General features: G+C 35.8%; 1 protein-coding gene across 2 annotated transcripts in view; it reads left to right on the top strand.

The window, feature by feature from the left end:
• The first annotated feature begins 1,667 nt into the window (after positions 1-1,667).
• LNPK (lunapark, ER junction formation factor) overlaps positions 1,668-13,502 on the top strand; it is a 98,947-nt gene continuing 87,112 nt past the window's right edge. For both annotated transcript variants that reach the window (XM_040228205.1, XM_040228207.1), the window contains exons 1-4: positions 1,668-1,839; positions 7,039-7,127; positions 8,715-8,756; positions 9,456-9,643. In XM_040228205.1, the coding sequence (XP_040084139.1) occupies positions 7,101-7,127; positions 8,715-8,756; positions 9,456-9,643 (257 nt within the window). In that variant the 5' untranslated portion in view covers positions 1,668-1,839; positions 7,039-7,100. The remainder of the gene's footprint in view (positions 1,840-7,038; positions 7,128-8,714; positions 8,757-9,455; positions 9,644-13,502) is intronic.

Genomic DNA, 13,502 nt, shown 5'->3' with positions numbered 1-13,502 from the left:
TATCAACTACCTAAGGCATTTTGTCTCAGGATTAGGTTTTTGGAATTTCTTGCACCCAGTTAGCTCTTTTGTTCTCCCCCACCTGTTTTTGTCCTCTTTTCAGTAAGTCTTGTTGGATCAATTACAACTAGAAAACAAATCATTAGCAAATAGAAAGTATCTCTTCCTTGTTCTCTAGGAAAAGAGATTGTCCTGAGGTGAGGAGCTGTCTTTGCAAAACTGTACAGGCCTTTCATTTATTTTAAATACATACACATATCCAAATTCTTTTCCTATTTAGGTTGTTATATAATATTGAGCAGAGTTCCCTGTGCTATACATAGGTCCTTGTTGGTTATATATTTTAAATAGAGCAGTGTGTACATGTCAGTCCCACACTGCCCTAACCCTCTCTCCCCACTACCCTTCCCCCGTGGTAACCAAAAGTTCATTCTCTAAGTTGCCTTTTTTTAAACTTTAAAATAAGAAAGGATGAAAAACAAAATGGTTAAATTTCCATACCAAAATAAGTGAAATGTTTCATTTTCTTTTAGATATGTAAAGTGTCTTACCCAGAGTATGAGAAGAAACTTTGGTTTCCTTCCCTTCACATTTACAAAGCTGTAACTAAACATTTTAGCAGTTAAGCAACTCTACAGTGAATTATCTGGTAGCTTCCAGTATAATAAATTATTCTCACCAACTAAATACTTTGCTTTCTTTTCATAATTTACCTGTTTGGTTGTCAAAGTTTAAACATAGCACAATACAACGATTATACTCTTTAAAATACCATGGGCACTTAAAACGTGTATGTAACTGAACAAAATAGAAGTCCCATGAAAAATATTTGAACACAGGGGTAAATCGTGACAAGAGCTTTTGCTGAAGTTTCTCTATGCTTCTCCAACATTACCTTGTGTGATTGAAGTACTATTTGTTATTGAGACTTGTCACTCTCAGTTGACTAGTAAATTTAATGCACTTTAGCCAACGTTTCAAATCTGAGGCAAATAAAACCTAGGTGGTTTATTCGTGGACCTAGTACCAAGACCTGCCAAGGGAGTGTTCTTAAGCGTTTTAAGTTAGAAAACTCAGCTTATGTTGTTAAGCCACCGGTTTGAAAGCAACATCCTCGGGCAGTTGACGTTTACCACATAATCGTGAGGTAAGCGGCCCAGTCATCAAAGGACCCTTTTTGAAGTCCATGAGTCATTAAAGTCTCAAGCACTCCTGGAGTCCAGGCTGAATTTCTTCACTCGCTTGTTTGGGAACCCATCTCTCCTAAGCTGTGTAGTATTAACTGGCTCCGCTGCCGGCTGGATGACAGCTGATCCCGCACTCTTCAGGGCGGGCTCTTGTCCAGGTGCACCTATTTCCACCGTCAAACCCACTCCTCTCTCTCGCGGCGGTCTAGGGCCATCAGGACCAATTTCGGGGTTTTCTTTAGTCAGTGAGACTTTGCAGAACAGGTTCCAAAAGAAAAGCAGGAGGCAGAGGAGGAGTAAGTAACTATTGGTAAGAGTCAAAACAAATGACACTCCACCTGTGAGACGCGACGACGAACACCCCGTTTGGCCGCGGAAGCCACAGGGATGCACAGACCTCCTACCGCCAACCCCCCGTCTCTTCTCCCAACTGCCCGCCCTAGTTGCGGTCACGTGACGAGGGAGCGGCGCGCGCCGGCCGCGGCGCTGATTGGCCGGCGGCGGGAGCGCGGGGTTTGATGGGAAGGAGTTGGCCGGGCCCGTATCCCTGTCAGTGGCTGGTGCTGTCCGCTCTGGCGGCGGACTGCGCGGTGGTGGCCGAAACTGGCAGAGGTGGACGCCAGCGCCGGGCTTTGCTCGTTTCTACTTGAAGGTAGAGGGCTCAAAATGAGGGTCATTGGGAAGGTTCGGCAGAAGGGAGGCGCGCTGAGCTTTTCCCTGGGAAATACGCTCCCGATTACCTTGCTTGCCTCTCTCGGGCGCTCCGCCTCATGCCGAGTGGCCTACCAGTTCGGCGGCGGCGGCGGCGGCTAATCGAGCTCCTGCCCGGCTGCGCGCTGACCCCGTCTCACCGCCTGATCCCCTTGGTTTCCCGGTGCAGGGGCTGGGATGGCTCTGGAGTGTTGGAGACCCCTTTTTGTCCCCGGAGGGGAGTTGGTTCCCCAGCCTTTTTTCAGAGATTCGAGGCGAGGGGTGGTGGTGCGGTGACTGGGTTGAGCTGAGCACCGTCCCTTTGACCCACCTCCCTGTCCGAGCGAAGGGTCAGAAGGTCGTACAGTAAGCTATCGCTTTGCGTGGGTTCTACCCTTGTCATCTTTTGCTGAGTTGTGCGGAGGCGCCGCGAGTGGGAGAGATCGGGAAGGGACCGAAAACTGGCAGTGTCATACTGCTCGGCCCAGGCGTGTGGGCGTGGATTGTGTGCTGCTTAGAGAAGCCTCTCTTCTGCCGTTGTCCTTATGTGAGAGATGGTGGGGTGAAGGGAAGGGCGAGATTCCCTGGGAGTCATAGGCCTGGCAGAAGAAGAGCAAATCTAAACCGCATCAATAGTTTTAATTCTTGAATATTGTGTAAGGGGATTAAGAGAAAGTTGGGATTGGTGTACTCAGTTTTGCTGATGGTGTGCTAAGTAAAATCTGTGACTCACTGAATTTTCCATGTTCCGTTTTTTCCCAGTAGGCTTCTGGTTTGTGGTGCCCATTTGTCGACTGTTTTCTCCTTTCTCTGTGGCCTGGGTTGTCACTGTTGACAAAATTGTCACCGCACAAAATTCAACAGCAATTTGTATGGTTATGAGTAAGCTTGGTTTCAGGGATATGTTCAAACTGGCAGGGAATGCTAATTTCTTGTCCTCAACAGCCCCCGTAGTTTAGTTTTAGGGGAATCAAGTTGATTTTGAACACATTTTTAAACGAGTGATGCATTTACAATTAGAATTTCAGTTTTTCTGTCATCTACTGGGATGAACCCAATACTGTTAAAAACTTTGGTGTTTATATATTATTAACTTGAAAGAATATAAGGAAGAAATGGCTTACAACAGGTATGATTTGTTGTAGAAATCTTTCCAATCAAGATTTCTAGTCATTTTTTGAGTAGTATTTAGTTTAGAATGACTGTTGACTTTCCGTGAAGACCAGAACTTAATCATTAAATAATAAAAGTGCTTTTAGAAGTGTACTTCTTTTCAGTAATTTTATTTTTGAGCAATAAATGTGGTGGTTTGGGATATTTCAGAATTGTCTTTTCAGTTAGGATATTTGGAAGTTAGAGTTCTAGAACAAACCCTTTTAATCTCAAGTTGAATAGTCCAGTATATTATAGAGGTTTCTATTGATGGTGACTGAATAGTTTCTACTTAAGTTTGGAACTTGATAAAACTAAACTTCCTTTGCTATTAAAGCCCCTACAGGGTTATTTTAATGGAAGAGTTGTTAGAGTATTTTGCTTTATTTTTTATACTGGAGGAAACGAGAGCAATACAGTTTCAGTTTAAAATGCAAACTAATTTTGTTTTCCAATTTTAAAATTATGAAACAGTTTCTTTATAAGAAGGTAGAAAGAAATGTGTTCCATATGAGAAGTATTGCTGTACTACATGTGTTTTCTGGTAATAGTAGTAATAAGTTCTATAGTTTATTATACACTTCATTATTTGTTGAACACTGTGCTAAATAATGTATGATTTCATTTAACTCATGCAACAATTATGTGAAGTATATTTTCACCGCTAAACAAATGCTGAACTGAAGCTTAGAGAGTTTAGTTTATCCAAGATCACATAGCTAGTGTGTGGTTAGTCATATTTTGAATCCAGACCTTTTTTATTCCATTATTTCAGTATGACTTGAAGTAAGCTGAAAATTTAAGAATAACATGTCTCAAGATTTTAAATTCTGACACCTAAACCTGAGTGTGAATAGCAGTTAGTAGAAAGCATTCGAATAATATGGTGGGCATTGTTCTTTATCGAAAAACACATTAGATGCACCCAGCTCTTATGGTCATGTCAGGTCCCATTATATCAAAGTAGAAGGAGACTCTTTGTACATGTTCATAGAAGAGTTCTTGGAATAGGCCAGTTGAGATTGAACCATCTGTCCACTCAAGGGCAAGTAAATTGATTTATGCTTCAGAAAAAATGCTAGTAGTTTGATTCTCATGTATTTTCCCTGTGTTGAAAGGAAGCAGAGATGGACTGGAGAAAGGCAACAGCCACAGCAGTAAAAACAACAATTTGTGTTGAGAAATTAGGATGTGTCAGACACTGTTGTAAATACTTTAGAATGCTTTTTAACATTTGAGAGGATTCTTATCTATCACTGTTTTGCAGATGAAGATAATGAGTAACTGAGAGGTTAAGTACTTTATTTGCCCAAGGTTTCATAGTAATTTTAATGTTTCGTTAATACCAAAACAATTCTCAAGCAAATAATTGATGTGAAAGTTGGTATTAATTGTAGTATTATGCATATATTTCATATGACATGTATTTTAAAAGTGATATGCAGTAAACAAGTAGAAGTAGTACTTGAAGACTTCTCATACCAGTTCTGCCCCTACCTGGAGGTACATGATTTTGGCACATCATTTAGCTTCTCTTCCATGTAGACTTAAGCATTCAAATTTAATCAAATAAAGGAATTGGGCTACATGATACACTGTACCAAGCCTGGATCTTGTGCTTATAACTTTCCACTGCAGTAACCCCGTTTACCAGATGTTTGAGAATGTCTGAGGGTGCTTTTATGTACAAATAATTCAGTCTAATCTACAGAAAGATTTTATTTCTGATTTTGAGTTATTGGAAATAACGTTTCTTTTTTTGGCCTTTTTTATTGAACTATAGCTGATTTACAATATCATATAAATTGCAGATATGTAAGTTAGTGATTTACAATTTTTAAAGATTATTCTCGATTTATAGTTATAAAATGTTCGCTATATTCCCTTGCTGTACAATATATCCTTGTAACTTATTTGGTTTATACATAATAGTTTGTACTTCTTAGTCCCCTACCCCTAACTTGTTGCTTTTAAAAAAATCAAAACTAAAATACTGTGTCTGGCTCTTCTATTAGTACTTACTGTTTTTGGGAACTTAGCAAATTATTTCACTTCTGTAGCCTCAGTTTCCTCATTTGTAAAACAGATGGATAATAGTATCTAAATGACAAAATTTATGAAAAACATTTGTTTTAGGGCTTGCTAGAAGATTGAGTACTAAGCATTTAAATATTATTGTCATTACTTTCAGATGTTAAAAAATCTAGTTTATGGTAGCTGTAAACTTGGAGGCACATCACTGTTTCAAACCAGGATGTGTAGGTCAGTTGTGTACAAATCACTGTCCTGTACACCATGCATACGTGGGATAATGTATACTTTGAAAGTATACAAGTTAAGTGGTTCATCTGAATCTTCCCTCCCCAGCCATGTGTCTTGGTGATGTTTAGCATATATGGTTTTAAGATCTATTTAATGTCTTAGCTTAGAAATGTTTACTTTTATTCATTAAAGTTCCTGGGTTACCTACAGCCACATTTTAGAAATTTGAATACTGAGTTACTATTGAAGGATTAATAATAATATTTAGATTGCAACTTAAATGTGACTTTATAGCATTGATTACATTTATAAACTGCAGAAATTTTTAGGATAGATGATAGATATTTCTGTCCATAAAAGTCACATTGTATGTTTTATAATTAGATTTTTTGTTACTTCTGTAACCAAGAAAGTTCAAGGTAGGCATGCCTTATGCTAATTCCAACCTAAAAATAGTATTTCAGAGTGTATGTACTTACTTGGTACTGGCATTATTTTGTGATTACATTTATGGGTTTAAAAAAATGTAAGAATTATGTCCTAACTTTTTTTGGGTGGAAATGAAGCAGTTTTATAATTGGTAGTATGTAACTGTAACCTTGTAAAAATATGTAAGTTTGAAAATATACTTTAACTATTTCAATTTAAAAGAATTAAAAATTATGTAATTATTGACTGGTAAATTTATTTAGGTTATAATATTGCTGATACATTTTTTAAATGTATGGTAATATTTAATATAGCTTCCCTTGTGGCTTAGTGGTAAAGAATCTACCAGCAATTCAGGAGACCGACCGCCTGCAACACAGGAGATGCCAGTTTGATCCTGGGTTGGGAAGATCCTCTGGAGAAGGAAATGGCAACCTACTCCAGTATTCTTGCCTGGAGAATCGCATACATTTGAGAGTCATAGAAAAACAACCAAAAGATGGGGATAGGAGATACAACTACCTGACATGACACTTTAACTAACTTGAGGGACTCAAACAGAGTTTCAGAGAGAAATGCTTATTTGGGTGTTGACTGGTTGTGGACAGACCAGAAGTCTGAAGATAGAGTTCCTTTGGGTAATGTTTCTTCTGAGTTATTGCACAAATCACTTGATTTCTTTCTACTTAATTTTCTTATCTGTAAAATGGTAGTAATGAAGATTATCCTGTGAAAAGTGGTAGTATTATTAACTTTAATGTACAGAAAAGAAAATTATGGCTCAGAAACATTAAATGATATGCTCATTGTCACAAGAAGCCTTGTAACCCTTATTTTCTTACTCAGAATCCAGTTGACTTTCTATTATTGTAAAGTGGTGTTATTCTGAACATTGTAGAGCACCCCTAACTCCAAATAACTAGTTTAGTTGGGAGACAGCCAAATGATAGAAATGGCTGTATTTAAGAATGTAGAATAAAAGTATAGCAGAACTTTTCTTGCAAGAACAACATAGAGGACCTACTTTAAGGAACAGAAAATTGCAAAGTGGTATAAATACACACTTTTAAAATGCCTTGCTACTTAAGTCCTTCCAGCGTTATTTTCACTTTTAAATATGTTCTGCCTTGGAAGAAAGATTTTTTAAAAGGTGGACTATCTGCAAGTCTATCTGAATTAAAATCTCACATAAGTGGAATCCAAGGAAATTAATATTTTATAGTATTTTATTTATTTTATAGTTTTGCAACATTTAAATTTTATAGTGAGTATGCTGTATATTTAACTTAAACTTTAAAAATAATTGCTTTATTTCTAGCTGTGAATTCCTTTGGACAACTGATGATATTTATTATTGTGCCCAGTTTCTACAAATGAAAAATGGGTGGATTATTTTCTCGATGGAGGGTAAGTTAGTTTTCTTTATAACAGTTCCTAGTCTAATGTAAAAGTGTCCCATAAAGTTATTTGTAAAGGTCTCCTTTGTGGTGTAACTTGAGTAGTAGTTTAAAATTATCCCTAACTCTATTTAATTTTTTTTTCCTTCTTGTGAATTTGTTTTTTATTTGGACTTTAATGGTTATACTTGCTTTATAGGTGTCTCCTGTCTCTGTTTAACAGGATTATTTCACTTTGACTTATGAATTATTTTTATTTCTATCTTTATACCTTCATGTACAAATGGTTGTCTTTTATTGTTTCCATAGCACCTAAATTTCAATCTTACTTGAAAGATAGTTGAAATTATTCTATGCAGTACTTAATGTTTTTATAGGTTGTATCTTTTTGCTTAAAGCTTATCACAAATATTTACTGAAGTGATACTAGATGTACTTTTAGGAATTAATAGGTTAAACACAATTAAAAATAGAGTTTTATTTTATTGGCTAAGTCTTTAAATTTAGGATTATAAAATATATTGGTAAATGCTCTTCTTTAACATAAGAGAAGGTAATGTAGTCTAGGACAAACTGCTTTGCTTATTTTTTTTACTCCCTTTTACCATAGTAACGGCATCTAGCAGTACTTGATATACAGTTTAGTTTTTGAACTATTGCTGGAACTGCTTTGCTTTGGATTGACGTTTTATTGATACTGTCCACTCTGCCCCCCTTTAAAATCTGATGATTGAATTAATCTGTTTTTCCTTTATTTTTCTTGTTAGGTTGAACCATATGAAATTACCAGTCTTCAACAGTTTTGACTACATAAACAGCAATTTCATATGGTTTAATCTAATATTAACAATTCCTGTGGGTACTACAATGAATTGATGATTATCATTATTGAGTATATAATTAGTAATTATTTTTTCAAGTGTTATGTGAGCCATTTTGGCTGATTTTTATTCTAGGTGATATAAAAAATGTCTCTGAAAAACAAGCTCTGTTGTAATGAAGTATTCTTAGATGCCCTTTAAAAATCTGATCTTCAGAAAAGTATTTTAGGAATTCAGAATGAAGGTAGCTTATTGATTTTTGACCCCCAGCGTCCTAAGTGAACTTTTAGCAATAGTAGATCAGAACATCTTTAGTTTTGAATTTTTAAATAGAATTTTTAGTTATAATAATTTAATGTAATTATTTAGAATTAATAATTTATAATAATAATAGAATTCTTTCAAATAATCATATCTTAAAAACTTTTCCTTAAAGGAAAATTTAAACAAATTATCTCCCAATAATTTCTAAGTATGTTTTATTGGGGTTAAGGAGAGTAAAAATTGAGCTACAGAGTTGAAAGTACTTTTGGGCCTAAAAATAAGTTAAATAGGAGCATCTTATTTCTTTAGTCTTGTGTAATTTTGTTTATACTTATAATTTTTATTTAAATCTAAATCTCATTTGTAAATAAACAGGAATACATATTGCTTGGTAATATTGAAAAAACTTAGTTTTGGATTAAAATGTCCTTTTATGATTAAAAAAGTCAAAGTGTTTCCAAGTTAGCGATAACAAGCTTTAATGCTGTCTCCTATTTCTGTTTATATAACAGACGAAACCTTCAACTGTAGAGGTTCTGGAAAATATAGATAAGGTATGTTCTTTGGCTCTGGGGTGTTACAAAATATTATTTTAGTATATATTACTTTGGAGACTAGATCTGGTATGGGAATTTAGAGGTGATATACAGTAAGTCTGAGAACTTTCATGTTAAAGTCCAAAGTCTTATCAGTGACTTAAGAACTCTGTCAAATAATAGTGTAAATCAATGTTACACCATTATAGATAAGTAGATTATGAAATAGTCTGCAACTATTTATATCAGCTTGCAAACTTCACAGCTTTTTACAGTTTCTATCATAAAAAATACTTATTCCTTGGGAATATTGAGAATGATGAATAGATCGAGGGAATCTAGTATGGATCACTATTTCAATTTTTATTAATCCTTTTTATAGTCACCTTTATTTTTGGCCTTGTACAAAGAGAATTACTACTTGTTTGTTTTAACAAATACTGTTTATTGATGCCAACTTTATACCTCTGAGCTTTGCTAGTTTGATAGGTTATCAAATATTATTTTTAAATATCTTGCATAAAGAGATTTGTCAAATCATTATAGGCATTTTAATATATTTTATACTTCATTTTAATTGTCTTTTCATATTATGTTCTGTTTCAAATATCAAGGTATTATATTTCATTGAATTTTAAGGGTTGTTTCTCTATAACTTCTCTATCATGTTAAATTTTTTTAAAAGTTTACTTTCTTTATGAATTTTTCTTTTCACAGGAAATTCAAGCATTGGAAGAATTTAGGGAAAAAAATCAGAGATTACAAAAATTATGGGTTGGAAGATTAATTCTGTACTCTTCAGTCCTCTATCTATTTACATGTTTAATTGTATACTTATGGTATCTTCCGGATGAACTTACAGCAAGACTTGCCATGACACTTCCATTTTTTGCTTTCCCGTTAATGTAAGTAAAATATTCTTTTTGTTGACTTTTCTTCTTTCTGACTAGATAGTTGTAATATAGTCAGTTTCTTTTTATTATGAAATAAAGTACTGTTGCAGATTGAATAAATTTCCTTTTTTTTTGCAGTTTGAAAACTGTTTCTTTAAAAAAGTAGAACAGTTGTTCTAAATCTTTATTTACAGTCCAGTGTACTTGAGGAATATGACCCAGTGACATTTGTAATAATGGTTCTATATGGTAATCTTTCTGTGATTCTCTAATAGATGGTCATGCTCCCTAGGAGTATTGGGCATGGAGTGGGCATTTCTGATTGTGGGTAATGGTAAGTGAGGGAACGCTTATGAAACAAAAAGAACAATTGCCCCAGTGATTGCGAATGTATTCCATTCTTCTACTGTTCCCCTCTTTTTAGTAACTGCTATAAAGCAATTGACCCTTATTATAGAAATATTTTGTAATATACTACTTTACAGGAGATGTATCATGATTGAAAATTTTGACAGAAAGTTGAGTGAAAAATATTGTTCAGTCAGCAAATGTTTATAGGTACCAATTGTGTAGATGTTGGATTATTGTGGTGTATGGTACACAAAAACACTAAACCTTTGTCCACAGATCTTAGACTGCATACATTAACTTAAGTATAATGAGTATTATGAGAGTGTCAAATGGTCTGGGAGCATTTGACAGGACCCCTAACACAGTCTGGAGTGGAGGTGGGGGTCAGAGAGGTGGAGGTGGGGGTCAGTCCTTTGTTTTCTTTATTACTGCTGCCACAAATTTAGTGATTTAAAGTAATACCCATTTATTATATCACAGAAGTAAGTCAGAAATCCAGGTAGTTTGGACTTTTTGCTTAGGGTCTTGCAGGTTTAAATCAGTTATCAGCTGGCCTGGAGTCTCTGGTGGGAAGAATCTGCTTCTAGGCCCAAATGATGTGTTGACTGACTTCTGCTCTCTCTCTCTGATTTCCTATTTTGCCCTTGATTGGGAGAAACTTCTGCTTTAAGGGCTTAACTGATTATATTAGATCCACCAGGATAATCCAGGTTAATCTTCCTATCTTAAAATCAATTGAGTAATAATTATATCTGCAAAGCCCTTTCATAGCAGTACCTAGATAACTGTTTGTATAACCAGAGAATGAAAATCTTGGGGAGAGAGGGGGGGATATCTTTAGAATTCTGCCTACCACAGCCTTCCTGAGGAAGTGATGTTTGAGTTTGAGATCTGAAGGTTGAATATGTGTAGCAAGGGTGGTGTGATATGGTGGGTAGTGTAGTAGGCAGAAGGAACTGAATATGTGAAGATGCCAAGGGAAGATAGAGCATGTAGGTTTAAAGAACTGAAAGAAAGCTGAAGACTGGATTATGGAGAAAAATCTGGATAGTTAGGCAAAGGATATTTCTTGTGGGCCTTATAGTCCATGATAAGGATTTTAGCTTTTAATCTAAGAATAGTGGGCAGCCACTGAAGACTTTTAAAAAGTATGACATGATTGTGTTGTTATCTTGAAAATACCACTGAGGCTACAGCGTGGAGAGTAAATTAGAGGGGAGTAAGAAGGAAGGAATGATGCTAAAGCTGAAACTCCAGTACTTTGGCCACCTCATGCGAAGAGTTGACTCATTGGAAAAGACTCTGATGCTGGGAGGGATTGGGGGCAAGAGGAAAAGGGGACGACAGAGGATGAGATGGCTGGATGGCATCACCGACTCAATGTATGTGAGTTTGAGTGAACTCCGGGAGTTGGTGATGGACAGGGAGGCCTAGTGTGCTGCAATTCATGGGGTCGCAAAGAGTTGGACATGACTGAGTGACTGAACTGAAGTGAACTGAAGAATGGATCTGGAGCAGCAAGATAAAAGGTTATTGTAGCTGTCCAGGAGAGAAATAATGGTAATTTGCACTTGAATGGTGGTAGCAGCATTGAAGAGGAACAGATGGTCTGAATGAAGTGGATGGGTTGAAGAGATTTAGGAGGTAGAATTGAGGTAATATGGAGAGGTTCTTCATGATTGGTTGGATATGGGATGGGGAGGGGGAGAATTGCATCAAGGATAAAATTGAAGTTCATAGCTTGGGAAATTTGGCTGATGGTAGTGTCATTCATCTGAATAAGCAACAACATGAGAGGGAACAGGTAGTTGGCCCACTGAGACCGAAATACTTGTGTTCTACCCAGATAAAGCTGCCAAGTAGGATGGTTAACTATGACTATGAAGTTCAGGAGAGAAATTTAAATAGAAGGTACAAATTTAGGATTTGGCAGTATATAAATATTAGTCAAAGCCATCATTTGTCCATGCAGTAAATATTGAGTACCTGCAATGTATTATATTAGGTTTGGATCTATCCCCCAGTGATAAGATCTTTGTCGTCATGGAGCTTGCATTCTTTTGGGGTTGGATAGACAAAAAATGAGAGACAAGTAAACAAACATAGTTAATTTAGAGAAAGATAAGTGCAATGAGGGAAATAAACAGGTGATGTGATAGAGAGGAGTAGGATACTTCAGGATGGTCCAAAAGGCCTCTTTTGAGGAGCTGGTATTTGAAGTGAGAACTAAAGTATGAGAGAGAACCAGTATGGAAAGCGTTAGAATATATGGAAGATTATTTACATATACAATGTAGAATAGCATGTATACCCACAGAGAGATATCAGAAAGGATTATTCTGAAAATAATAATGGTAATTTTCTCTAGGCTTTGGAATTTTAAGTATTCATTTCTTTCCATTTGCTTTTTTGGTGTTATTTTAATTTTTAATATAAATGTATTCTTCAAATTAAAAACAAAATTCTAAGATGATTTTTCCAAAAGAAAATGCAAAGGCTGTGAAGTATGAGAGAGTATTACTTAGGCGAGGATCAAAAACATAGGTATATTTGGAATGTGTGAGGAGAGAATGAGCAATGGAGAGGAAGAGCAATACATGGTGAGCTTGCACAATATAGGTCAGGGAGATCACAGAGAGGAGTCTGAATTTCATTTTGGGTGAAATGGTAAATGTGTAAAGGTTTTAGTAGAAAATGGCATGATGATATCCAAGTTAAGATCATATGTGCTACTTAGGGAGATGGAGTAAGAGGAGGACAAGAGTAGAAACCAGGAGATCAGCTCGGAGGCTGTTATAGAAGTTTAATTTAAAAATGAAGGTGAATTGGACTTCCCAGTGACCGTAGAGATGAACAAATGATTTGGAAATATTTTGGAAGTGAAACTGAGACAACTTGATGGGAAGAAATGGAAGGTAAGGGAAAAGGAGGAATCAGAGTGTAACAAGTTTTTTGCTTTGACCTTGGTGGGTACGATCTTTTTCTTTGGGACCTCTGTAGTAAACATTTTTTGTTTAGTCTTTAGGAACCCCTGGAGCTGATAGAATTTTAACTTTGTGTGTAGGTTAAAGAGCCAAAAATCGAGTGCATGCATATTACAAAATAATTGTTTCTGCCATTTAAAAGTTTTTTCTTCTCTTTTGAAATCTGTTGGAATGCTTCTTAACCCCACATGTAGTCACAGATTTCATAATGCTGAGCTTCTTTCCCTTGTTTCCTTCCTATTTTTTTTTTTCCTTTAAATGAAGAGAGAAAAATTTAGAAAGTGAGTAAGTGGGAATATTAGTTGATTTAAGTGTCGTTATATACTTAAATTCCACTTGACATCCATTTCCATATGAAAATTGATTTTCTGATTATAAAAGATTTTTTATCTAGTTGTAAAAGAATGCTTGGCAGGAAACTCTACTGTGTTAATTCCAGTGCCTATCCACAGATTGTCATCAGCTATTTTGACTCAGAAGACTTTTTTTTTTTTTCAAATAAATCATACACTTTTTATTTATTTTATTTTTAAAAA

This window comes from Oryx dammah, unplaced genomic scaffold (assembly GCF_014754425.2).
Source record: "Oryx dammah isolate SB20612 unplaced genomic scaffold, SCBI_Odam_1.1 HiC_scaffold_27, whole genome shotgun sequence".
Taxonomy (NCBI): Eukaryota; Metazoa; Chordata; class Mammalia; order Artiodactyla; family Bovidae; genus Oryx; species Oryx dammah.
This window is presented reverse-complemented; position numbering and strand designations above follow the sequence as displayed.